General features: G+C 43.0%; 2 protein-coding genes across 9 annotated transcripts in view; one reads left to right on the top strand and one right to left on the bottom strand.

Annotated features, from left to right (window-relative positions):
* Positions 1–22106, bottom strand: part of CDHR3 (cadherin related family member 3) — a 53910-nt gene extending 31804 nt beyond the window's left edge. For 2 of the 6 annotated variants that reach the window (XM_040656634.2, XM_040656633.2), the window contains exon 1: positions 35–21661. Coding sequence is in view for 2 of the 6 variants with exons in the window: in XM_040656633.2 (XP_040512567.1) it covers positions 35–80 (46 nt within the window). In the remaining 4 variants the exon portion in view is untranslated. Of the gene's footprint in view, positions 1–34; positions 21662–21712 lie in introns of those variants that run through there. The other 4 variants (XM_040656632.2, XM_040656645.2, XM_040656637.2 and 1 more) reach the window with 4 other exon arrangements.
* Positions 21916–27590, top strand: part of ATXN7L1 (ataxin 7 like 1) — a 110293-nt gene continuing 104618 nt past the window's right edge. For all 3 annotated transcript variants that reach the window (XM_046901975.1, XM_015275779.4, XM_040656674.2), the window contains exons 1-2: positions 21916–22211; positions 22646–22714. In XM_046901975.1, the coding sequence (XP_046757931.1) occupies positions 22097–22211; positions 22646–22714 (184 nt within the window). In that variant the 5' untranslated portion in view covers positions 21916–22096. The remainder of the gene's footprint in view (positions 22212–22645; positions 22715–27590) is intronic.

Here is a 27590-nt window from a genome sequence, read left to right as displayed (position 1 = left end):
TAATTTTAGCAGTGTAATGAAATCATGTTCTTACCAGATACGACTCCCAGCAAAAAGAAGAGGAGGAACGTTCTCTTCATTGTCTTTACAACCCTGTCCTTCGTGTCCTCAGGATGCCAACTGAAGGAAGGCCATGGTATGTTTTCCCTCCTTTACGATCAGCTCCACCTAAATTCTAACTCTTTGTCATGTGGTGTGAGAAATGAAACAAAGGACCATGTCTCTAAGGGAGTTTCTAAACACCGTCAGCTTGTTTGCTTGTCAGGGAACTGCTCCTTGCTCACACTCCAGCCACAGACCCGGGCCACACTTGAGAAAACGGTCATGAATAATCCTTTCACTGCAGTGATCGTATTAACTGAAGCATTATGAAAAGAATCTAGGAAGTTCTAAATGTGGAAATACTGCACTGTTTTCATAGTTCTGGCAAATGAGGTGCTCTCTCCAGAGACCAGGATCAAATATTCACACTTTCTTTCTTACACCAGAAACCTGATTTTTTCTCATTTCACCAGGTACCAGAGAATTACTCGGCACACGCACTGCATACCTGGAGGTGAGACTGCAGCACACACACGCGACAAAGTCAACTTTGCCATAGCTGTCTCAGGAACAGCGTGGACCACCATGCAAAGTGCACCGATCCCTTGGATTGGGCATTTAGACAGCAAGCCCACAGTATACCTGTGCAACTTGTACTTTCTTGACCTAAGGGCAGTCCTAGCATTTTTGGTGAAGCATGTTATAGAGGTGGTACTAATAATGGAACTGGTGGAACTGGATGTAATATATAAGTGCATCATTATCAACTCACAGAATAATTTAGGTTGGAAGGGACTTCTGGAGGTCACCTAGTCAAACACCCTGCCCAAAACAGGCCCAGTTAGATCCACTTGCTCAGGAATTCGTCAGTTAGTTCTCAAGTATCTCCACACAAGCTTACCTGCTCTGTGAAGTAGGAGCTAGTGATTCAGGTTTTTCACAGCTCTGGAGAAACCACAGAGAAACCGAACTGTGAGCCTCTATACATACCTCTGGAGGGTTCTGCATGATGCTGTGGCTGTTCCGGTGATACTGCTTCAGGGAATTGTAAGAAACATCCATTTGGAGGTTGAGCTATGCTTCTAGTGCCTGCTGAGTCCAGATATGGGCTTGGCCTACAAGCAAATGTGGCCACACTATGTCACCTGGAAGCACACGCTGCACCAAGCCATTACTGAGGAAGCTAATCTTCCACTGCCCTGGGAAATGTGGGCCTAGATACTATATTAGCAATACATATGTATATATATGGAAAACCTCACCCTCAAATGACCTAATTATGCTGATAAGATATTAATACAGGAAAAAAAAATCTGACCTGTTCCTTTACATACCAGATCATTGCCCAGCCCTCCCCAACTTCTCCTGGAAGTGCAACAACTTTCTGGTGCTGCATGAATTCCCAATGGAACAGTTAATATGTTTTTTCTCTAAATCTGTCTCCAGGGCTTCCAGGTATTCCCTGATAAGCCTCCTGGTTCAAGCATGTTGTGAAAAGATCCCACAGTGGTGACCAGGGAGACGGGGGAGGCACAGAGCAAGTGAGGAGGGGGCAAAGGGCAGCTGCGGGAGGAGTGCCTGTGAGCAGAAAGGGCTCTGGCTCTTTCTTCCTCCTTCGGGCACTGTCAGTACCTCTCAGTACCTCCCTTGGCCTCTCTTTTTTGTATTCCCCTGCTGAGATGGTTTCCGTGGTTCCCTGATCTGTCCTGTCAGGTTGTGAGGAATGTGAGAAAGATGCCAGAGTTAAGAGAGCCCCGAACTGTGAGAAAAACAAATAACATCAACAAGTATATCCATATTGGCAAATATAGAGGTGCTGAGGAAGAGATGAGTTAGAAAAGGTGAGCAAGGCAGGAGGAGCCCGCTGGCAATGAGCTCTGCTGCTGCAGGAAGGACAGGGATGAAATCTGTGGGGGTATGAAGCAGCCAGATGAAAAGAGGTCAGGGCAGTGCAGGCGAGAGTGCAGCCAGGGAGTTTGCAGGCAAAGCAGAGGGAGGGAAAAATTAATTGGAGCACATGAAAAGGTCAAGGAAGGAGCTGGGGTTTTAATCATTCTTTGTTTTTCAAGACGATTTGAAACCTGGGTATTTTAGAGCACTGCTGAAAAAACACATTTCTGAAAAAAATGTCTTCTGGAGTATCAGGTAAAATGGAGAGGAAGGCGCTACACCTTTCAAGAAATTAAGGGTCTTTGGTTCAGAGGAAAGACCAACGGATCAGCATGCGAGGGACTGCTCCCATCTTAGGCTGGGATGCAGAGATAAAGCACATGGAAAGTGAAGATATCAGGTAGAAAAGAGCAAAATCTGACGTGCAAACTTCCAACTGCCTGTCCTCAAGAAAAGGAGGGATTTTAACATAGGCCGGCATCAGAGAAGCAGCCTCCTTGCATAACAACATGTGCAGCTTCAGGACTCTTTTTTTTCTATGCACTTAATTTTCAACAGACTTCTAGTCTGCTAAGAGGAAAAACTGTTCTCTCGCTTTTCGAATACATCAGAGGTTCAAGACATAATTTTCTCATTAATGGCTATTTCAGCCAGAGCAGCGGCTCTCTTTTGTGTAGCCAACCCACAGGAAAGGAGGCATTCTGCTCTTACTGCGATAAACACCCACTAAGAATTGAGCAGCTTAATGAGAATTTTCCCACCCCGATCCAACTTCAGGTCAAGGGTATTTATTGGTATTTCACCAATCAAATTACTCAGATTGTCAGCTTTTATTTTCCTATCCTCTCTCTTTAAACAGTACAGCTTCTCCATCTGCTGCCTTGGTAACCTTTCCTAAAATATTAAAAGAGTACCTCAGCATCCTACACCAAAAACTTACGCACCATTTCATTTGATTTCTCAGCTAAAAGCTTCCTCTGTACTATTTGTGAGTAACAAGAGCAAGCTAAAAGCCACGAGTATCCAGGCTATCTTAATCTCATGATCCCAGCTTAGCAAGTTTAGTAACCGATCCCATGCAATTATGTAAAAAAGTCCCAGACAGATATCTGGGCCATCTATTCTCTAGCACTGACTTGTGGACACGTCAACCTGCAACTCATCTTGATAATTAACTTAGGTGTCTGTTAATAAGAAGCACTTCCAACACATCAAGGACTTTTATAGGATCTGGGTTTAAGTAAAGGACAGCCTTAAATCTGAGTAAGTTCACACAGAAGCCTGAAAACACAGTTGTTGTCAGAACTGAAAACAAGTCATCTCATTGCTCCATTGGTTATACACCTTATGGATAAGAACATTTGCAAAAGAAAAATGAATCCCAGGAGTCTGACATTTCCTACTTATTCCATAATTTGAGCACTCACTTTAGGGGACGCTAAGGCATTGACACAGTTCTAATCCTTCCCATTTCCTCCACTCCATCCTGCCTGCTCAGCCTCTGCCTTCCTTCCTGTTGTAATGACAAATGTGGATGAAGGTAGACTGTGGGTCACAGAATCTCATAATCATAGGGGTTAGCAGGAACCTCTGGAGATCATCTAGTCCAACCCCCTTCTAAAGCAGGTTCCCTGCAGTAGGTTGCACAGGAAAATGTCCACGTAGGTATTCAGTATCTTCAGAGGAGACTCCATGAACTCTCTGGGCAGCTCCCATTTGTGCCCATCACCCCTTGTTCTTTTGCTAGGCTGAAAAGAGCCTGGCCTCATCTATTTGACACCTGCTCTCGAGATATTTACAAGCATTGATAAGACACTGAAATTAGTTCAGTAAACACAGGAACATATCATAGAATCATAGGATGGCTTGGGTTGGAAAGGACCTCAGAAACCACCTAGTTCCAACCCCACTGCCATGGCCAGGGTTGTAAACTGCTACATGAAGCACTGGATCAGGTTGCCCAGGGCCCCATCCACACCCACATAACTGAGTTCTCCCTACAGAGAAGTCGAGTGACTTCTCCAGGGCCCCGCAGAAAGTCCAGAGGAGTGCTAAGTTCAGTGGTGCCAACTGTAAGATACCACAACTTTAAACAGCATATTGTTGCAAAATGTTTTTCCCTTAAAGAAGCTTGTGCTGTTTGTTTGTTTCAACAAAACATTAAAGTTGGTGAAACACAAGCTTCATTATTTACTCAGTTGAGCAAAAATAGATGTTACCAGAAACTACTTCGTGTTCTGTGGTTCAAGATCAAAAAGACACGGTGGTTTAGAACATCTAAAACCTGCAGTAAATGCTACCTCTTGTCCATGCCAACCATGTATGTTACTTGAATTTTAATCATGTGAGTTGCCTTTAAATTCCTATATGTTAAGATTCAGTGAAAAATGCACTGAGGTCAATGAAGTCTCCTGAGTGCCGAAAATTGGACTGGGGCCTGAGCTCGTGGTGAAACCCTGTACCTTGGGATACAGTATTTACTGCAGATTACAAATATGTCTGTTATTGTGATTGCCTGGCCACCTGGGATGATTGGTAAATATATAAACAAGGACTTGAAGTAGCAAATGATGCAAATGCAACAGGAAAGAATGCTCTGGGCAAATATGGGTGCAGAAACTCTGAGGTTTCTATGTACATAACGTGATGCACTTCACTTTGGCATATACTTCAATATACCACCAAGAATTGTTTAAACAGGCCTTTGCATCGCAAACCACACTCCATTCTGTCTATTTTATTCAGCAAAAGGGATTGATCATATTCAGCAAAAATGACTTTGCATTTTTTGCACAAATAAAATATTTTTATATTCACTGCTTTCAAAAAGTGTATGGAATTAAGAGAAAAGAGTACAGCTGGGCACAGGGCAGGGGCTCACGTGGTGGAGTGTCACTCAGAGGGGGGCAGTTTCTTTAAGTTAAGTTCCTCCATCTTTGGAACAGGAGGGCTGAGGACAGTTCACTACTTCACAGCAGAGGCACAGAGAGACAGTGCTCTTTGATGAGGGGTCTGAAGTAAGTGCAGTGACTTATTCAAGGCTCTGTGCTCCTGGTGATCCTGTCAGCTTCTCTCTCCATCATATTACTGCACATCAGCTGCAGGGTGCATAGCCTCAGTCCTACCATCACCATTCTTGTGCTCAGCAATACCACCATAGTAGCACCATGATCTTCTCAGCTATGTGGCACGAGAACACGAGGACAAAGACTTATGAGGTAGAGGACTGAAGCAGAGGCTATAGCATGTTTGATGGTAAAGGGAAATAGCAGAGGAAGTTCAGGGAAAGTTGAAGAGTGGAAGAAAGAAGAAAACAGAACATGCAAAGGTGAGTGCTGATCTGAGGACATGGAGATGTGCAATCAGAGGATAAGGGAGGCAGCGGATATGGGTTTAGGATCTTAGAATCATAGAATCATAGGATCACCAAGGTTGGAAAAGACTTGCAAGATCATTCAGTCCAACTGTCCGCCTACCACCAATGTTTCCCCACTAAACCATGTCCCTTAGCACATCTAAATGTTTCTTGATCACCTCCAGGGACAGTGACTCAAGCACCTCCCTGGGCAGAGCTGTGGCAGCACAGTAGTAAGTTTGTCATCTGGGAAAAGGATTATGTGGTGGGGGAAATGTGAAGTGCTATTTCAATAGATCTGGGTCTGAAAAAGAGTGTCCTGAAGACAAACACAGTCTCAGCTACACAAAGAAGGTAATGCAATATTCATAGCTGGCTCTGATCCTTGCTGCCTGTGGGCTTTGAGATCAGAAAAAAAACCTTTAGTGATATCAAACAAGGATAGGGCCAAATGCATCTGGGTACAGATACAGAAGCACGTTTTATGGTCGCTGAGTTCACATGATGCTTATTTTATCTGAGAACAAACGCAAGTGAAAAAAAATGAGCCACCAATGAGTGGAATGAGGCAATACTGCATCTGAGTAATGACCTGACTGAGTCTATCACCACATCAATAGGCAGAAGGCAGCAGAAAGCAGTGCAGTACTCCAGACGCAGATACTTCTTCCCTGTGGATCTGAGCACAAACATCATGAAATTGCCTGAGAACACAAAAGCTTTCTTAATGAAATGGAAGAGCCCATGCCGTAAACATAGCTTTCCAACAAATGATTTGACAGAGAACTGTGAAGCTATAAAGATAGGTGGGGGAATATACAGAGAGATGAAAAATCTCTGCAGCTCAGACTGCCATGAGTGACACAAAACCTACAAGCCATGTGGGTGATAATAAGGCAACAAGGTCAGAATGTGTCCCTTTGCTGTGCATCACTCCCCTGACCACTGCTGGAGCTGAGGGAATATTGCCATCTAGTGCCACACAGAAATCCAGCTGTCTACAGAGAAAGCCATTGAGTTCCTGTAGGCAGGGTTACAAAGCATATTAAAAACGTGCCAGGGATGTCAGCTTGGTCAGTGTTTTTGCCAAACTTGCCATTCATTCATTCATTCATTCATTCTCTCATTTAAGCAAACGAACAAACAAACAAACAAAAAGAGTATGTTGTGGGAATTGAATCATAGTGCTTTGGAGAAGAGAACGTGTTCACATTAGTTCAGAGCTTGTGAAAAAAAGTGCAAACGTACTTGTCTATTATTATAGCAACTAGCACTCAGATTGACAAGAAGTTGTTCAGGATCAGATTTAGCTCACCTGCCTTGAGCTGAATGAAACACAGACCTGTTATGCACACAGACGTGCTATATGGTCACGCCAGGCTTCTTTGGAAAACAAAGAGGCATTACCAGGGCACAATCAACGTGACCACATTTAACCCCGTTCTTTAGGATGTGATGTGCTGTATTTTCCCATTGACTGCAGTGAAAACAAACACTGTTCCATCCCATATTGCATTCCCTGATACGCAGACACACTGGACTATAACATATTTTACAATCACCTCTGTGGGCAGCAGTATAAGAAACTTCTGTCCATTGTCACGCCAGAAAGAGCCCTTAGGGGTGAGAGAGCATTTCAGCTCCCCTCCGCCAAGCCCCTGCTGAGCCAGTGATGAGGGGTTTTTTAATCAGTGCATATGTCTGAGATACTTTTAATGAGGCCGTCAACTCACTTATCTATGCTACCAAATACATGCCAGATTATAACAACTTCCAGTCATTGCCCATCTGGAGCAGATTCAAACCAGTGGTTGATGTGCAAAAGCAATTTGAAATTCAGAATCAATTAAGCAATCAAATCTTCCAGCTGCAAACAATGTCCAGATTTTCAAGCCAGTAACATAATGTTTATATATGTTGACTTAAAACTACTTAGCTGTCCCATCAGTACCTCTGAGTTAATTGGTATGTTATTGCTTGTAGCTGTGACGCTGCCCACTAAGCATGTAAAAAAAAGGCTTAAATCACAGAGGGAGTCAGAGTCAATAGCTTGAAAGAATAATATTTTTCAACCTGAGAAAATTTAGCACATTTGAGATAGCTACAACTCCATCTTCTTTCAAATAGCATGAACCCCAATTAAGCAAGAAGCTGCCAAATAGATTTGCTTATATTTCATAAATTATTTCACACTGTCAAGTATAAATCCTTACAGGGGATTTCTCCTCTCCTATGCTGATTGGAAAAAAAAAAAAAATATGCCATAGGTTGTCCCAAATGAGGAATTATTTAAGTACTAAAGAGCTTCACAGTAATAATAGTGAATGAATTTCCTGTGTAAAGTCAAACTTTGCTGGGATCTTAGGTGTATTTTCTTTGCTTCACAGGGAAGGTCACTTAGCAAAGTCCTTACACGTGGTATTAGAGAAGAAGCAAATACCAGCAGTGCCCTGATTGTCCATAAATATACATTAAAGATTCCATTTAAAAAAGAACTTGAAAAGCAAGAATGGCAGATGTTTATAAATATGTTTTAAAGCACCTGTAAATGCGATGCTCTAAAGCCCTCACTTTTATCATCTCACTCCTCCATGACTAAGATTAGCTAAAATATCTAAGCTGACAACTTCCAGAAGTAAATGAAAAGCTGGCTGCAAATTCTGGAGTTCCCCCATACCTCCTGGTCCACGGGGATACAGAGTGACCTTTCAGATGCAACACAAACCCAGCCAATTTCCTTAGGCTTTTGCCTGAGACAAAGGCTAGCTCAGGCAGTCTGGGTGTTGTAGTAGGCAGAAAAAGATTACTAACACTAGCCCAATATCTTAAGTGCTGTACTTAAGTGGCTGTGCACTTGTCCATAGCCGGATCCAGCACAGAAAGCTCTGACTGACTTCACTGGGATCTGGATCAGCCTTTTAGTTTGAAGGAGCAGGGGACGTGGCAGGAAGGTTGGACAGCTTCATCGCTGGTGTGAGCTGTTGTGGCTCTGCTGACATTTGCACCAGCTGAGCCTCTACCCCAGGCTACACACAGCTTTATGAAAGCTATGACATAAAATAAATTCACAAATTATTTTCCCATCCTAAGAGGAAGCAGTGAGATGAAATGCCAAATCATTTTTAGAGTGAAGAAACTGACACCCCAAAGTGTTCACACACCAGGCGGTCCGTCTGGTTGGTTCGACAATGGTAAAGAGCAGTAATGTCCATACATGTATCTTTTATCTCAGCTGACACTAAGGGCAGATTTTTCTAACCATTCAGCTCCACTGAGACCTGGGGAACTGGATCTCTGAATTGATTCTGGATAAGAACTGAGGATGCCGTGCCCAGGAAGGAGTGGCCAGGACATGGAGGGTCTGGGCAAGAAAGCGCCCGCGGAACCACAGCCTAAAACACTTCCTTCATTTGTGTCCAAAGGATGTGGACTGATGCTGGTTTAGGTCGTGGGATGTATCGTAAATGGGGTTTACAGACCTTGAAATCTCTGACATTGTTGCTCTTTGTCAATACAGCAATTCAGCCTTGCTTCTGTTTTGGAAAAAGGAAAAAAAGAATTGTGCTAAGCATATTATTACTTGTTTTCTGCTGAAATGAATTAAATGCCCTGTGAAGTTTCAGAGGGGCACTCACCATGTCCCAGCTAAATGGCTTGTTTGTAGCAAATTACTTTCTATTCTTTAGCAAAAAAGAATTTAATCGAGTGTCAGAAACAAACTACGTCTTGACAGATTAGCAGGGCTGCTGCTGTTAATACAAATTTGTTGCCAGATTTGTTTACAAAACTTCTCTTTCAGGGATGGGTGAACTTTCTGGAATTTGCCAATCTTCTGAATAAATATTGTGGAGGATTTGTAAAATGAGAATTAATTAAACTTTTCTTCTGAGTGTAAACCAGACATCTTGCTCCATGTACAAATTGCTTATAAGCAGAGGGAAGCCTCTTTGGAGTGCAATGAAATGTGAGGGCTCTCTTTCCCTTGCAAAAAGAAAGAAAAAGAAAAAAAAAAGTCTAACTCAGGATCTGCAATTTATTCATTAGATTTGATATATCGCTCTTTAATTTTCTTCATAGCTTTGGACTGAGCTCAATACATTTGACTTCAGCTTTCAGAACCTCAAAGGTTTGTGTATTTTTAATGAGTCTTTTTGCTTTGGCTGCTTCCGTAAAATATTAATTTCTAGAAGTGTGGCTTTTTGATACTGACTCCTGTATGTGACTTGTGTTGCCCTAATGAATGTGTTGCCCTAATGAATGTGTGTGTTTTTTGGGTTATGGATTTGGATTTTGTGGGGTTTTTTTTGGTCAAATGCCACTAACATGAGGTATTCGTTCTTGACAAAGTCTTTCACTGCTACCATTGGGAAGATACTGCTTCTGACAAAGCCAGTAGCAGTAGCAGTCTGAGGGACACCAACATCACTGCAAGGGTGAACTAAGCACAAGGGCTGTTAGTAGATCACACAGGCAAGTTATAAGGAAGTTTATGGACTTCACAGAATACACGAGGTTTGAAAAGGAAGCATGAAACACTCAGGCAAACAGTCTTTGTTCGATTCTTTAGGTGTTAAATCAGGAGGATTGATTCTCCCACTTACCTTTCCATAAAACAATTCCAGCTTTTGAAACTATCAAGACTGTCTCTTGTTAGACACTTGACCAGTCAGAGCTATCTCATGCTGCTGTTGTCCTAGCTAAACTAAACACCACTGGGTCCATTCTCCTAAGGCTTTGCTGGGTGCATCTGAGCAGTGTTTCCCATAGCTGCATGTTGGAGGGATGGTTACACATCTCCATTTTAAAGACAGCCTCAAGCTTTTGCTTAAAGAGGCTAACACTGCCACTGACAACTAGGGAATCCTGGCAGAGAGTCCACATGAATATCTCTTTCTATATTTGCACAATGTCAAACATACTATCAGCACTGAATAAATAATAATCATAGAAACCTGGAGTCAGCCAGGAAAGAGCTGTGAAGGAAACATTTGTATTTTAAAACCTGAAGCTGCAAAATTATCACACCATGACTCTGGAAAAACTGTTCTTTTTCCTTTTTCTGCATTGTTTTCTTTTCCAAAATAGGACAAAATGCTGCTGTTGTTGAAGGTACCAAAAAACACAAAGCCTTTATTTGGTCCTATATTGCACAATGTAAAACAGTGTCTACACCTGGAGTACCTTGACTGCTTAATATGTGAAATCCCTTCAAGGAGCAAAATGAAGAACATTTCTGATTTTAAAACCAAAGAATACATTTCTATCTGGGAAAAAAAGTGAATATATGGTGGAAATTGAATACAAATATGGGAGAAAGAGTGCAGTTTAAAAGCAATTTTACCAGACAATCTTGTTCTTGATAATGTCTGGACATTGACAACTTTTTTTCTAAATATGGTTAAATCTCCATATTAAAACAGATTTATGCAAGCCATAAATCTTTAAAACAATGAGCAAAATTCATGGGGCATTTCGTCTCCAGCTCCACAGAAATAATACTAAAGGGCAACTCCCCTTATTAAAACAAGTTGTATTTGGTAACTCTCGTTTAATTCAGACTCTTGAGAAACATTCAGGGTGGCTCTTTCTTCACAAAAGAATCAATTATGTCTCCTCAGCTGTTGATGTGTAGACCTCCTGGAGTATACAGAGGGTATTTCAAGACTGTACTTTTATGGTTGCGGATGAGAAGAAACAGATTCTTAATGTAGTTTAAAATCTGCTTTTATAATTACTGCCAAAGATTCACATGCGACTTCTTTTTTTTTATTAGTCATCTTTAATAGAAATACAGAAAGATCCAAGGTGTGCCTCAGTCTAATATAATTGCAATTAAGTTAGTCCAGGAGTATTTTTCAAAAGATATAATGGCAAGGATTATAAAGGAGAAGAACAAACTGAAAACACAGAATGCCAAAAATCACCATCTGCTGAGATGATGGGAGTATCATGCTTAAAGCTGTTAAGGTGTTACTAGAGCTGTTGTACGTTACAACATTAAACGGTTAATTGCAGTTCATGGGTTTTAAGTAAAAGGACTGGGGCCTGCTTTTTACCATAGCAACCACGGAAAAAGAAATTTCTTAAAGCATGTATTCAACTCACATCAGAAAAAAAAAAAAAAAAGCTAAGAAAATAAATATACTTGGGATTCAGCATTTAAATTGTAATTATTTGGAGAAATTCTTCTTCCCAAATTTACATTCAGAGTATCATGGCCAGAATAAGACATTTGTTCAAAAACTGCCAGTAGTCTTTCCTGAGGGACAAGAAGATGAATTAGATTCTGTATCTTATCTCACTACCAACTGCTAAGATGACTCCCGCTGCTTAGGTAAACAGAGTAGGGAAGTGAGTGGAGAGAAAAGAAAACTTCTGTCTTGTTGATGTGTGGCCAATTGTGCTGCAAGCAGATATGGGTATAAATGAATCAGTAAAGATCACATGTGTTCCACTGTTCACCTTTTGCCACTCCAACCATTTCTTTTGTTTGCTGAGGTCAGCTTATTAATGCTCTTTTAGTAAGAGAAATAAGTTACAAGGCCAACATTTCTGATTGTTTAACCCCAGGTCAGGTCAAGTTTGAGAGGAAGGTAAAGGACAGAGAAAAGGAAAGTAAAATGACAGTAACATCATCATTGTTCCTAAAATAATAACTCATGATGTTTTGATACTGATAGGACTTCTTAACCATGTGCCCTTTTGAAATAAAATGCTGGTGAGTTAAAATATATTTCAAGAATTGGTTCCATTTTAATGGAATAGTGATTCCGACGTAAACTCTTCTGAAGCCTTCCCGAAGGCTGGATGGCTGTAGGAGCAGCAGATTCAAGCAGCAGCCCTGCAAATCACCTGGAGCGGCGACCTACAAGGTGATGTAGGCAGGTGAAGAACAAGAAGGGCTGAGGTCACTGTACCCAGAGAATTCACCGAGGACAGGAAACAACATGAAGGACTGCATTTCACAAGCCCTGAACTAACTGAAGGTTTGAAAAAGGAAATATTTTTAAAACATCTGTTGTAGCTGCTGAAAACAGTTATGTCTGTGGTATCTGCCAGCTCTCATAATCCTCCGCTGTTGTTTTAAGTGTGCATGGGAAATTTTGCAAAACCTAGGGCCAATAATCCCATGGCTACACGGGATGTTCTTAGACTCTTACACAAAAATGTGATGTGAGAACTGAACAGAACAGTGGGCTACACGAGGATTCAGACTGACAAGGGCAGTCTGAGGGGGCTCTGTCAACTGATGTAAAAAATTCAGTAGGCAAAAATATTAAATGCTGAATAAATGGAGGATTTCACCCATATATGAGCCCCTTCAAGACCTAGAGACACCCTTCAAGTTTTAGTTAATATTTTTATCAATGTCTCAACTTTTGGCTTCTCGACTAGCTTTCTTTTTTTTTTTTTTTCCTTTTTTTTTTTTTTTTTCGCATTTAACACCAAGTATTATGAGCACCATGTACTTACATTTCATCTGCTTAAAGGAAATCGCACCTACTCATCAAACTATAATTTTCCAATAAACAGACCATCAATTGATAACTTATTTATATCATTAAGAGGAGGATAAATTTTAATTTTAATTACAAAATTCATTAGATCTGTGAGACTGCAACTTGAGTCCATTCAAATCTGACATCTGCATCCATACTGTCTCTGTAAAATGCCCGCTGAAGAATTTGATGACAGAAGTGCAGGGTCACCTGCAAGATGTTTTGAAGGATGATGTTATCAAAACTTCTGTGAAACAGCCTCTCATTGCATGCAAGCCATTGCCTGAATATTAAAACACGTTTTTTACTTCAGTTGCCTTTAGTTACCAGGCATATCACCTGCTGTACCCAAATTCCTGCTATGGCCTTTGAGATCCATTTGTGCTGCACGCAGAATTTCCAGTGTTTCCGTGAAGATGCTACCTTTGACTCTTCCAGGTTGAGATACAAATCTCCTAAGGACAAAGCACTGCTGGACTCTCAATGCAAGGAACTACAAGAGACTTCTCTATACAATAGATTAGCCACAGTGGATTTCTGGCACTCCACTTCCAGCCTCAGCCAGAAATACAAGAAGAACAGGCTCGCTTTCTTCTGTGATTTCAATGTCTGCTTCCTGTACAAGCTGGAAATAGGACATACCATAACAATTGTCAAAGTGTTTTAGCACCTTGAGTAAGGTTTGATTTGAGATGGCTCCTGGAAGCAACAAGAGCTTGGAGGAGCAAATATGAGGGGCCTCCAGCAGAGCCTGGGCAAGCTGAGGAATACTGCTGGCAGAGAGGCAGAGTAGAGATGCTGAAAGTAGAGGAGGAGAGGAAGAACGAGGTTTCTCCATAGGTGAAGAGGGCAACTCCAAACAAATTTCTGAGGAGAGAGGCAGCTTGCTGGCAGGAGGTAGAGATCCTCCTCAGGACTGGGAGAGACATATGGGAGAGACCTGTCCTCTGCTGAGGGAGCCAGGAGGGAGGAGAGGCTCCGAACTGCAAAACAGGGGATAAAAAACAAGGCAGGGAATATTAAAAGACATGTTGGTGTTTGTCAAGATAGCTGGGCCCGAGTGGGAAGGTAGTTACAGGCCCAAAGGTAGCTTTTCATGAGAGTGATCTGATGGGAGAGGAAAACCTAATCAGTAGTGTTTAGGGTGAAAGTGACAGAGAAGAGGGAACAGAATTCAGAAAGTGTAGGTCTGGGAGAAAGAGGGATATAAACAGGATAAATATGGCATCTACGCTGAGAAGGAGTAGAAGAAAATCTCAATTATGACCCATTGAGTAAGGCACAGTAAAGTTGCTGTTGTGTCATGTGCTGCCAACACAGCATTCGGATAGCAAGCACAAGTGTGCGAATGAATAGAAAGTGATCGTATGCATTATTCAACAGGGAAAGCTTTGTTTTTAATATATTTCTATGCCTACCTCATGAGAAATGCGTGAAAATCTTTGGGGACCTGTGTTTTGTGGGTTTTGTTATTTACAAAAGTATTTTGAGAGAGCAAGGCTTAGGAAAGGAGCAAGTTGCTTGAACGCAGACTTAATATTGTGACAAGGTAACTGTCTCCACCCCCAAGTATTTTGATCTTGCAAAATCTAAACAACTTTGTCAAGTCTTTCAAAAACACAGAGAACTCGTACAATTTCATCTTTTCTGTCCTGACTGGTTGGTTAAGAGGTTACTTTGCTTAAGGCCCTCAAAAATATTAGAATTGATGTTATTTACCAAGAAACTATTTTGAATTTAAAAAAAAAAAACTCAGACAGATAAATATTTAATAAGTAAAATACAAGTGATTGTTGCTGCACTAATGCCAGATATACTTAATAATTTCAAGAAGCACTATGACTCATGCGCTGCCACTGTTTTGAAACAATTCCACTGCAGTCTTCTCTGGGTACCTGTCAGTATAGAGAAATGCAGTTTTAGTCTGTCAAGTGCTCTAGCCACACTGCCCAAGTCACAGAATCCGAAGGCAGGGACCAGGAGAATGAAGAACCTCCCACTATAGAGAAGATTAGGTTCAAGACTATCTGAGGAATATAAGGGTGCACAAGCCCATGGGATCTGATGAGATGCAAAAGGAAAAACATAGCCCCCATTTTTAAAACAGGCCTGAGAGATGGGCTTGTAGGAACTTCATGAAGTTCAACAATGCCAAGTGCAAGGTGCTGAACATGGCTTGGGGTAATCCCTAGCAAAAGTAAAGGCTGGGTGGAGAATGGATTGGGAGTAGCTCTGAGGAGGACATGGGAGTGTTCGCTGATAAGAAGCTCAACATGAGCTGACACCGTGCGCTTGCAGCCGAGAAAGCCAACCACATCCTGGGCTGCATCAAAACGATGAGTGCCCAGCAGGTCAAGGGAGGTTATTGTCCCCTCTACTCCACACTTGTGAGACCCCACCTGGAGTACTGTGTTCAGCTCTGGGTCCCGCAACCTATGAAGGACAACAAGCTGTCGGAGCAATTCCAGAGGAAGGCCATGAGGATGATCAGAGGGCTGGTGTACCTCTCCTATGAAGACAAGCTCAGAGAGTTGGGTTTATTCAGCCTGGAAAAGGCTCTGGGGAGATCATATAGTAGCCTTCCATTATCTAAAGAGGGTCTACAGGAAAACCGGAGAGGGACATTTTACAAGGGCAGGTAGTGATAGAATAAGATGTAAGGTCTTTAAACTGAAAGAGGGTAGACTCAGAACAGACAAGAGAAAGAAATTAATCACTATGAGGATGGTGAGGTACTGGAACAGGTTGCTCAGAGCTGTGAATGCTCCATCCCTGGAGAAGTTCCAAGTCAGGCTAGATGGGGCTTTGGGCAACCTGATCTAGTGTATGGTAGGGGGGGTTGGAACTAGATGATCTTTAAGATCCCTTCAAATCCAAACCATTCCATGGTTCTTTGACCTGTCATTCATATATCTCATCTTCCCAAATAGCCACACTGTTAAAAATCTAGCTTTCAGTATTCTGCAACCAATGCACTTCCCTGTCCTGCTTTAACCCTGCATTTCTCACTATAAATCCACTTAATGAAATGTTAGAACATGGATCTAACATGTTTTAAGAAGTGACTTTGAGATCGCTGTTTGAAATGGGTTGTACCATATTGCTGAGATATTCAGGTGTTTGGTGGAAGCCAGGACATGGGGAACATTCTTGAGGGAGTTAAAATATTGTTAAGGAAGATGGGTCTAAACTGAACTCTCGGAGACTCCTGGTTGAAAACTGAAACCCTAACAGAAAAATATGAAACACACTGCCTTGCTTCTTACAAGCAATTGTTAAGTTCCTGGGTGCAGGGAAGATGCATGCCTGCAGTACACAGCAAGTCCCGTGTAGAGCTGCAATGGCAGTGTTACTAGCTTTGGTACCGGAGGCAATCCAGCCATGGTAATATGGTAGGTAAGATAAATAGTCCTCTTGAAGAGCAGGATAAATTAGCTACAGTACAGTGCTGTGTTAATGCACTTAGACTACAACCAATATGTGAGCAAAATTGTTTAGAGCAGGCTTTTAGACACTGGAACAGAAGGACATGCAATTTATTTTTTCACACTGCTTGCGTAACTCTCTTGGGTTTGAAATGTGCAGTAACTGTTGATTTCCACCTCTACTTCATCGCAGCCATTTTTTGGTCATATTTTTCTTTAAACTCTCCAGAGTTCACTGTAATAAGGCAATGTGCTATGCATTTTTTATGCATAGTTCTGTGTAATATACCTTTCTTTACATTTCCTCTTTCATCTGATCATTGCTGCTACAGTGTTCTAAGCGTTGCTGTTCATTTGGGGTGCAGCAATTTGCAACACTTGTTTGAGAAATACCTTTCGTTGGGATACAAGTGGTGGTAAGTAAGACAAATTATACTCTCGCTTAGAAATTCTTCTTCAGTTCTCTTTTTTTTTTTTTTTTTTTGACTGTATCTTTTTCTGAAGTGCTTCTTTGGCTAAGATGGAACCAAAAGCTTAATTTAGATTTTTTTTTTCTTGTGTTATTTCAGGGGATATTAAAATAGCCTTCTCTGCTATAAGTGTCTGTTTAATCCAGTTTTCTAGCTAAAGGCTTTTATGATGGTATTCACATACTGTTCGAAACACCTTCTGAGATCATGAAGCGATCACAAACCATACACAGACTGAAATTCTGGCAACTGTGTGTCTGTAGGGAGTGGGTCAAAGTGGCTTTCACATTTGGCTTGCTAGGTGCTGAGATGTTTTAATGACAATCCTACATGCATCTGTTTGCAGAAAACTCAGTGTAGGATTTTTTAGATATCAGTTATTAATTTAGCCACTGTAATTATCACAGAGTAGAGTAGGATGCTGCACTGCAGAAAAGTTTCAGAATCAGTTTCAGGACAGAAAGACAGGGTTTTCTGTGGGTTTTGCACTTTCTCAGTCCAAACTTCTCTGGTATCATTTCCCCTGAGATGGAGATTCTGTAATAATGAGAAATTTCATTTATCCACAGTGGAAAGAGAGTCTAACTACACACTGATAATCTACAGGCTACAGTCAGCAAGAGTGTAAAAATAAACTTTAAAAATTACTTGTACACATGTCAACAAACGAATCAGTTTAACATTTCTTGAGATCCTGGAAAGGAACCGAAGTTTCTGTACCTCTATGACTGACAGCCAGTTAGTTTGATGGGGCTTTTCTTAGCAAACTCCGTTGCTGACGGTCTTTAAGAAAGCCTTGGGATTCATTTACTGTTCCATTCCCACCAAAGTGGATACCTGGGTTCATAAAACTGTCTGCTATGTAATAATTCCTGCTATGTAAGATAAAACCACTATTGTGGAAAATCCATTGTAAAATAGGATTCTGAGAAGTACTAATGAATCTCTTGCCAAGCTGCTTAAATCATAATGATTTTGTCACAAGAACATCATATGTTTATAATCTTGTTATGATAGTGAAGCCTTATCCAGCTGTTTTTTTTTGTAATAGTTTTGTAGCCAGTTTAAAGCCATCTGGTGCACTCATTGTCAGGTATACAAGATTTAAAGCAGAGGTTCACAAATTGTTGTTGCTGTTGTGACTGCACACACAGCTTCAGCAACCTCATGGTATTTTCTCAATATATGATAGCAGAGCTGAAATGCAATCATGTCATTATTTATTTGCACATAGTGATTACATGTGATGTTTCTGACAGCCACATGTGAGAACTGCTGTTCTGTTTTGCTTTCTCTTACCATTTAGATACTGAAAATTATAGAAATGTTGAACTGATCTCCATATAAACCAAAGATTGGGTCACAACTTTGGATTTCTTCTCACTGCCATAACTTTTCCTGTGATTTTACAAAGCCCAAGTTTTCGATTCTATTAAGTCTATATAGAAACATATGACTTTTATTGCCTGCTTGCTTAGTAGAAAGCTTGCATTTGCAGTTTGTAATATTATAGATCAGTGATACATGGATGAAGAAGATTTGTATTAAGGTTTCATCGGTATTTTGATGCTTGTTACTTAAAGGCCTTAATTTGCTTACAATTTTCTCTTTAAGCTCCGTGTAATGATTAGATTGCTGCAGTATTTAGAGGCAGCTACCGAGATAAAGGCTGCATTATATTAAACTCTGAAGAACACATAGTAAGAGAAAGCCCCTTCTTTGAAGCTGAAACAAACATATAATTCCACAGGGACTGGGAAGGGACAGAAACACCTTTCCTGACTGACTGTTTTTTTGTGGCAGAGTGATTTGTTCAAGGTCACAGAATTTAACTTTTGTACTGATGGTGGAAAAGAAAGGTGGAGGATGTTTCATCTGCACTTTCATGTATGTTTTCTTTACTTGTTTCCTATGGAAATAAGTCTCCAGTGATAAAATGTTTGTGCCTCTCCCTCTCTTCTTTCTTTTCCATCCATAACTTTTGGATTCATTATTGATACTAATTTGGAAGACAAGTAAAAGTCTTCAATACAATTGTCCTTCTACAAATGCTTTGAAAGCAGATACCAGGATGAGGAAAGAAGAAAGCATCTGAACACACTTTTCATTGTAAAGCTGCAGCCCAAGTTCAAATTCACCACAGGAAAAGCTTCTCTACTGCCAGGTCGCCCATCTTCCTATTTTGCTGCACTGCCGTCCACGCTGCACACACTGTCTTTCAGTCTTACAGTGAAGTAGCATTCCCTAGACCAGAGGCTGCTTTTCTGCAGCTTCAGGGCTGGCATCCTACAAGCCAATGGAGACAGATCCACCTGCAGTTTACCTGGGGATGGGGTTCATCCCTTGGTGCAGAACACAAAGGAAGCGTAGACTTAATCAAAGCAGAACTTGCACTTTCCAAACAAAAGATGGTGATCGTTGGAAGGTCAGACATAACCGTTCTGATGATTGAGGAATCATTTGTTTAACGATAATGTTGTTCTTGAACACATATGGTAGGGAGGAGTAAGAATTCCTTGGGGAGGGCTTTGGAAATGTTTCCCTCAAACTGTAAATCATTGGATTGTTTCTTTTTAAGAAGGAATCGGTGCATCTTGCATCTTTGATTTTATGCTAATTTTCTTTCGTATGGTCTGTTTCTGTTAAGAGCCTAGACTGTAGATCTGCAGCATGTCACGGCGAGCAGCATGTAGATTAGTGCCATGTGTTAAAGTTGGAAAGTTTCTTCACTTCTTTTGCTTGGTTTGTGGCAGCTTGTATTAAATAGCTTCCCCCTGCCCCCTCCCCTTTTTCTCAGCTATGTGGTTAGGAGCTGCTTTATTGCTTGCGTATCCTGTGGCAGTGTTTAATATTAGTTAGATGTTTGGCCGTATGTACTTCCCTGAGATCCCTGCTGGTTTTCAGTGTGGGAATTTCCTGGGCGCTCACATCTTTCTTCTGAATCTTCTCTCCAGATATGTATATTTTGTGTTCACAGAACATTACCGCATAAGGCTGCGCAGTGTAATTTCTTTAATTACAAATCTATCTGGCTGTTGTCAAAGACTTTTGCTCAACCACCTTGCTGTCAGTTCAAGCACAAATGCCAAACATGGGTGACCATTAACTTTGTGTCATTTATCACTACTCTCAAGGAATCCCATCGTGCTATTCCCAACTGAAGTTGCATATGTTATGAACACAGATTAAGATTTATTTTTTTCTCATTGTAATATGCTACTGAAATCAGGGCTGTGAGGTATTTTACTTTCAAACAGGTGCTTATTTCCATCGCCAGGAACAAAAACAGCTGGGTGCTTTGCAAGTATTAAGAAATCAGGAAATATTCGAGCATTGTAATGATTGTTTAATGAAAATTGAAAAACAGGAATATTTTTATTCAGAGTTGTCAAGTCCAGTCTCTTGCTTTTCCGTGTAACTGTTCTATAGCTCATTCATTAATGGAAACCTTCCAATTTTCAACCTCATCATAAGCAGTTTATGCCTATTTGTTCTTTTTATTTTTCTTCGCTGTTGCTGATTATGTGCTCTTATAATTAAAAGTATAAATCATACCCATTTCCAGATGAATTTTGCTAGACTAAGTCAGGATCTTTTCATATGATAGACTTCTCATTCTTCTGATCATTCTGATAAGGCTTCTATACCTTTTTTTGTTAGAAGGTTAATTTAAACTGCTGACTAGAATCGTACCTAATATTCCAGGATACATCTCACCAGGGCTTCCTATCATGGCACAACCACTCTTCCTGCTGCTGGAAGTTCCATGTGCAATGTATCTAAGGTTGTACACCTCATGCCTTCTCCACACTGGTTGCTAACAAGCCTGCTACGATTGACTGGTTTTCTTTTGAGGCATACATTGGCGAGCTCTCTGCTTCTTTGATTGTTTTAATTGTGTTCCTGTCATTTCTTGCAGCTAGTGTTACATGACTGGAGGCACTCTGGCCAGGCCATATGGTATGAAAGAGTTTAGGCTTGCCTCCAGATATTAGTGATGGGGCTTGTGTATTCCAGCCACTTTTTGGAAGAGGTGGAGTGTGAATGCTGTCTGTATCTACTACTGTCTGTTAACAGCATACATGAGGCAAAGGGCATTTGTTCTTTGCCCAAAATATTTATCCATTTTGGTGCTGCAAGAGCTCAGTCTCCATAAAATAGTAAGAAAAGTACTTAAATCTGTTTTAGGTTATAGTACCGCATACCCTTCTCCAGGCTGCTTTGCTGCCTGCAGCAGCTCTTGTCCTGTCCCTCTGGCCACTGCTGCAACCCTTAAGCCAGTGCTACATGCTATTTTATGTTTTAGTCTAGAGTAATTGTATGCTCTGCTTCAGCATTGTTCCATAACCCACAGTGAGTTGGAATGGAAATGGTGACAAAGGGCCTTAACTTAGCTGGGGAGGGGGAGGGGGTAGGTAGTGGGGAAGGGATGGCAGGAGGTCCTCAGCACCCCCAGACATAGGGCTGGGCACCTCACTGCCCGCAGCCCTGACCAGCAGCAGGAGTGATGCTACGTGTGTCCTCAGCAGGGCTGCTCAAATGCGACCAAACCTTTAGCAGTGTTTGTCTGTGGCTTTACAGGTGTGAGCAGCAGGTTAATGCTGTAATTCCTTTATGTGAATCAGATTTATCGAGTCAAATATTTTCCACGGGTGTGTGTTTTTCACAGATGCGCATTTTCTATTCTTACCTCAGTGAAGCAATGAGCCAACAATGACACAGGCCTAGAACAAGAAGCACGCGTAGGTCCCGTGGCTTGCAGGCAGCGAGACGAGACCTCGGCACTACCTGAGAGGGCCGGGACCGAGAGCTCTCCCGAGTGCCGCACCGCAGCCCCACACCCCAGCACCACGAAAACCATTTGCCAACACACGACCACGGCCCGGGCAGCGCTCGGACAACAAAATGGCTGTGGCCGCGCCAGAGGCGCTCCCCGGGCGCGCAGCCGGAGGCGGCCGGGGGAGGGCGGCCCCGTGCCCCGCTCCGGGCCGCCGCGGGGCCGCGATCCCGAGAGGCGTCCCGGGGACTTACTGCGGGGCGCCAGGCCGGCGGCTGCCTCCCGAGGCGCTCCTCCGCCGCGGCCCCGCTCCGCTCCGCTGCGCACCGCGCGGCGGCTCCGGGCCGGGCCCGCGGGCGGGGGGCGCGGGGCGGCGGGGCCGGGCGGGCGGCAGGCCGGGGGCCGGCGGCGTCGCGGGGCGCGGCGCGCAGGCGCGGGGGGCGCGGGCATGCGCGCTGGGCGGCGGGGAGCCCGATCTGATAGGGAGCAGGGGCTGACACTACCCCCGTGTGGGCGGCGGAACGTCCCGAGGATGACGTGCGGCGTTCTCGAATCCCGTGTCTCGCTCGCTCGCTCGCCGCCGCCGCCGCCGAAGGAAACGGGAAAAGCAACAAGGAGGCAGGAGCAGGCGCGGCGCCATGGCGGCCCTGGAGCGGCCCGTGCCCAGTCCCGAGGCGTTCCTGGGCCAGCCCTGGGCCGCCTGGGTGCGGGAGGCCGCCCCCCCGCACGCGCACGGCGCCGCCCCCCCGCACAGTAAGGGCAGGGACCGGCCCGCGGCTCGGCGCGTCGCTCCCCTCCCCGCAGCGCACGCACGGCCGGGGCACGGCTCCCCCCCCCACCCCGCGCCCCCTGGGTCGGGCCGGGCCGGGCCGCGCCGCGGGAGGTGCCGCCCCCCCGGGCGCTCAGCTGACGCGCCGGGCCCCGGTGCCATGCGTGCGGGAGGCGCGGGCCGGGCCCCGCCGCGCGGGCTCCGCCGCTGGGCCGGCGCCGCGGTGGGGGAAGGGGGCGAGGGGGAGGATGCGCGGCGCGGAGCGGCCGCGGGGAGGGGAAGGAAGGGGAGGGAAGGGGGGGCCCCGCGAGCGCCGTGGCGGTGCCGGAGCCGCGCACCTCCTCACCTCTCCTCCGCGCCGAACAATGCGTGCACACCTCGGGCCTCGGCTCCTGACTGTGCCTCTCCTCCTCTGCAGGTGCAGATCTGGAAGAGACTGGAAAGGAGGGTGCGAAAAGCAGGGAGGTGATGAGGCTCAATAAAGAAGGTGAGCGCGGGGCCGGCGCATCTCCCTACCTGTCGGTGGTGGTTGGCCGTGACGGGCAGCCCCGCGGTGCCCGGGGTCGGGCAGGTGGCTGTGGCGGAGTTGGTGTGGTGTGAGGTGCGGGCACACGGGTGTGTGCGAGTGGCGGGTGTGTGAGGGGACAGGGTCATCCTAAGGCAGCGGAGGGGACGGGGTCATCCTAAGGCAATGGATGGCCCTGTCGGGGCCATATTGGATTTTTGCTGAGGACTCTGTCCCTTCTCAGTGTAATGCTTCACTTGCTTCTATGTGAAGATGAGCAGATCGAGCCCTTCGTCAGGGCGGATAACCCCTACGTTGTACGCTTATATTCTCAAAAGCATTTGGTTTGCTGAAGCAGTCCCTTATGATCGTTGCATTCTCTTTAGGCCAAGTTGTGTTTTATTCTTTCATTCTTGCTGCTGGATGTGACTTACAGTCAACTGAATAGCCAACGTCTGACGTTGCCTTACGCTAGGCCAAGTCATGAGTATTGTGCAAAACTCAATACAGTAGGTCACTTGGGTCAGAGGGTTCTCTGGTACCATAAGTATGGATGGGCAAATTCCAGGCTGATGATGCTTGCCCATAGGCCATGCTTAGCTTAGTTCTGTCAGCTGCTGAAGGAAGAACTTTGCTGGGCAGCACAGGCAAATCACTCTGACACATCCTGCTGGTGATGTGCGTTGTTGAAATTGCTCTGGAGGAACATCTAGTGCAGCTGGTGGGATGGTTTGGGACGTGCTCTCGTGTGGCGTTCTGTTCGCTCTGCTCTGTTAAGGAAGTGCTATGTGCTTGCAGCCTTTCCATCATGATAAATACTTCTTGTGGAATTGGTTCCTAACAAGTAGACTGGCAGAGAGTAACTTCTGTGTGACTTCCTGGTGCTGAGAGAAATCCCACCGTCACCTGTAATGCCAGAATAGATATTCTGAAATGGTGCAGAGGTTCTTGTTACTGTATTGTTGCCTTTACACGCGTATTTAAGTTTGAGCACCTCAGCAGCTTAAATGAACATTATGTTCTATAAACAAACTCTTGAAAAAAGAACGAACTAATTAGTGAAGTAAATCACATAGAATGCGCATTAAATAAAAATAAATTAAAAATAACATAGAACCCCCACTTTGACAGACCTTGATAGAGATTCCAGGCTTGGTTGTGTTCTTGTCATGATTCTTATGTGCTGGAACTCCTCTATTTTGCTGTCTCCAAAGCAAGCTAGCAACAGAACTGTGATTTTAACGTAGTTCATCTGTAGGTGAAAGGTTTGAGGCTTGAACAGTCTGTATGGCTATGAGTGATGTTGTGCATCCACTTATTCAGAAGTAACTGAACATAAGTATTGGTGGTAGAGCCTGACCTCCATAGGGAGCTTGGTTTGGTGAGATTAAATATTTTGTGCCTAGAAGTTCTGGAGCACAAATTCTTGTTGTGTTGTTATTTGAGATGTAAAGATGGAAGAGCATCACTGCTCCTTAGTCCTACCCACATACAAATCATCTCCTAGAATGGTTCGGTGTACGGGGTGAGCTGTAGTCCTTTATTGGTTTTTGGGGAGTTCACGGACTCCATTAAGGGAGATCTAGTTGAACTTGCTCTCCAGAAAAATTATTTCCAAACATGTAATGTCATCGCTGATAGTGACAGGTGTGAACTACTTATTGTTTTTATAGGGCTTGCATTGCGGAATGGTTTAAAACAAACAAAAAAGCTGACCAAATACTGCTGCATTTAGAAAATAAAAAGCTGTAGGAGTTGTTTTGTTTCCCTGTAGCAACTTGCTTTGGATCACTTAGAACTTTCATAAAGTTCCAATAAATGAGTATGTGTTGAAGTACCTCTCCCATGTTCACCTGCACAGTCTGTTAACACAGGTGCTTCCACCACACCCACCCATGTATCTGAGCACCCACTGTACATTCTGCTTGAGCCTTGCTGTCCTTAGCAGTAGAGGTGTGGAAAAATGTGAAGAGTTAGATTGTTTTACAGAAAGCATTGCTGGCATACTCGTGGAATCACTCATGCACTTACTGGGGTCTTGCACACGATGTTCTGTGCAATGTTGACTTTTTTTGTTGGGTTTGTTAGTAGACATGGGCTGTGGTTGTGGTAGGTCTTAGTATGAAACTCAGATTGTTTTTGCCTTGCAATCTTAAAGGTTTGAGTAGGCACCTATGCCATTTGCAGTGCCAGGAGATTGTGAGTGGTGTCATGCAAAAATCAGACTTTGTGTGTAACAGATGGACAGGACGTTAAGAATTAATGATACCGGTCCTGTTCAGTAAAGGCAGTGTAAAATCTGGTCTCATCATGCTTGCTTCTTTTAACGTTTGTCTGAGTTTTGTCAACTTTTATTTATATGACCACATTTACATGGCCTTTCCTTTATAAATTACTGAAACTGTTTGTAGGGAGGATGATGTAGGAAGGGGAAGACAGTGATCACCTCCAGATCACGACAAGTGACGCATGTTGGTATGGTAGAACCTGATGTCAGATACTTCTAGCAAGCTTCATCCCTGCATTGCTGCCTCCTCTCTGGTTGTGTACTACTGTGGTTAGGGTAGTGGGCTGCTCTTCCTCCTTCTGTGGCCTGGCTGGGGACCCAGTGACAGTGTGCAAGCGGGCTGCTGGATTTCCACCTGATGTTGTGTACTTCTGGCTCATCCCTGGGCTGTGGGTTCACAGTCCGGCTATGCTATTCCTTTCTGTGACATAAGAGGTGCACTGAGGCTATATGCACCATGCCCGTCTCTAGGAAAGAAATAATGACACAGGAAGATTGGTCGTTGCTTGTCTTTATTCTGCAGTGGATGTAGAGGCAAAGCCAGGGAGAGAAATTTCCTGAACATTTGTTGTTCAGTTTTGTAGACAGAATTGCTTTTTGCATGCTAATACTTTGGGTTTTCCTTCAGCGAATGCGGTTTGTCCATGGTTGACTTCTACTGGCACGTAGATTTCTGGAGAGAGGATTACAAAGTTGCAAGCGTTCACAGAAAATGCAAAATTTGATGCATAAATGTATGTGCCACGCAAAGAAAAAAAAAAAAGCCAACAACTTTATCTGCTTATCTAATCAGGAAGCTGAAACAGTATTGTGTAACTTATCTGACAAATCACTACCAGCCAACCAGCTTAGCTAGAAGAGGGGTTATCAGAATTGCAGCAGCATTTGGAATTTGTCTTGAATTTTTAAAAAGTGGAATGGCATATTTGAAGAATTGAAGATTTTCGTATAGACAGCATGCATAGCAAAGGGAGTCTGTATTTATTTGGCAATTTGTGTCCTGTAAACAGTACCATAACTGCAAGCTTAAGACAGATACTGTGGTATTTCATTACTGGTGATAACCTGTACCTGATTTTAGATTAATTTTGGAGGCATATGTTCTACTTTATACCTTTAAGAAAACAGTAGAAGAATGTGATTATTTTTTTTCCTTATATGCAGAACTCTTTATTAATATGTGTGTATAATCAGTTTAGCAAATGTGCAGGGATTAAGTGCTGGGACTATTTCTAGGCAGACGCTGCCTGTAGAGGAGCAAAAGATGCCCTGTGCATCTTCCTTAACTACGGCAGAGGTAGATGTGACCTGTGGGATTTAGATCTATATCTGGGTACTTGGTGTCATAGCTAATTTTTTCAGTTCACTGGGTTTGTATTATTGAGGTTTCAATCTGATGATGTGTGTGTTTTGTCTTAGATTATCTACTCAGTAACCATTCTGACTCGTTGTTGTTTAGCATTAAGGCTGTTACAGAAAAATGGCTCTGTTCTGTTTTCCTGATTTTGTGTTAAAATTTGAGATCTTCTATATGATATTTGTGTAGCTCCAAACGCGACAGTTTTACTTGAAGCTTATATACGTAAACTAGAGCTTAAAATCTGTTGGTTTTCCAATACTTTTTTGTGTTTTGACTTTCCATATGAATATCTGATGGAAAGTTGGTAAATGCTCTGGTACCATCAGAACAAATCTAAGAGGATACTGATGAATTTTGCTTTCAGGACTTTGTTCTTCAGTAAAGCGTATTGGTGCATTTATTATTCTTCATGGGGAAAAAAAAAACAAGGAAAAAATAAGAAGTTAAGGAGGTTGGGAGATGGTAGGGAACGCTTCTGTACAGAAAAAGGATGTAGCATACAGCATTGTATTGTATGAGAAATGAGGAAGGAGACTAAAATTATTTATGAGGATATTGTGAAAGAAGGGACGACAAAAACAGCTGGTTAATGTAAGCATGGGGTTTGGAGTTGATTTGATTATTTTTTTTTAATTATTCTCATTTTAGTTTGTTTACTGGTGGTTTGTGGATGGTGCCATCTCCTTTAAAAACATTTCAAACAAAAACTGTAGAATAAAACTTTTGTTTTTATTTCCTCATCGTTTACTTTTTTTTTTTTTTCCTGTGGTGGTGAGGAATGTTGGTGAGGGCTGAGAGGGAAGGAAATGGTAACGGTGTGCCCCAGAAGGGAGAGGTGAAGAGGTGATTGGACTTAGATCACCTTACCATAGCTTTTTTGTTTGTTTTCGTTTTTACAGTGGGCAAAAGAGAGGAGTTAATGCTGTCTAATTTTAAATCTCTTCCCTGTTAGCTAATAAGGTCTTCCAGAGATGCTAGTTCTTAAACAGCTGCAATATGCAGGTGGAGCTTGGTGAGCGATCAACTTGAGGACTGGCAGGATACAAAACTGTGGCTGCTGGCAAGAGAAACTTTTTCTTACTGTTCTTACCTTTATGCAGGGAATAAGAATAATGAGTAAAGGTCCCAGTGGGATTTTTCTTCAGGATGAGAAACGACAGTGGGTTTGAAATGTATGCATTCTGGTGTTTAAATTCCTGATCAGTATATGA

Source organism: Gallus gallus, chromosome 1, assembly GCF_016699485.2.
Source record: "Gallus gallus isolate bGalGal1 chromosome 1, bGalGal1.mat.broiler.GRCg7b, whole genome shotgun sequence".
Classification (NCBI taxonomy): domain Eukaryota; kingdom Metazoa; phylum Chordata; class Aves; order Galliformes; family Phasianidae; genus Gallus; species Gallus gallus.
The sequence above is the reverse complement of the archived record's forward strand: the minus strand, read 5'-3'. Positions and strand labels throughout refer to the sequence as shown.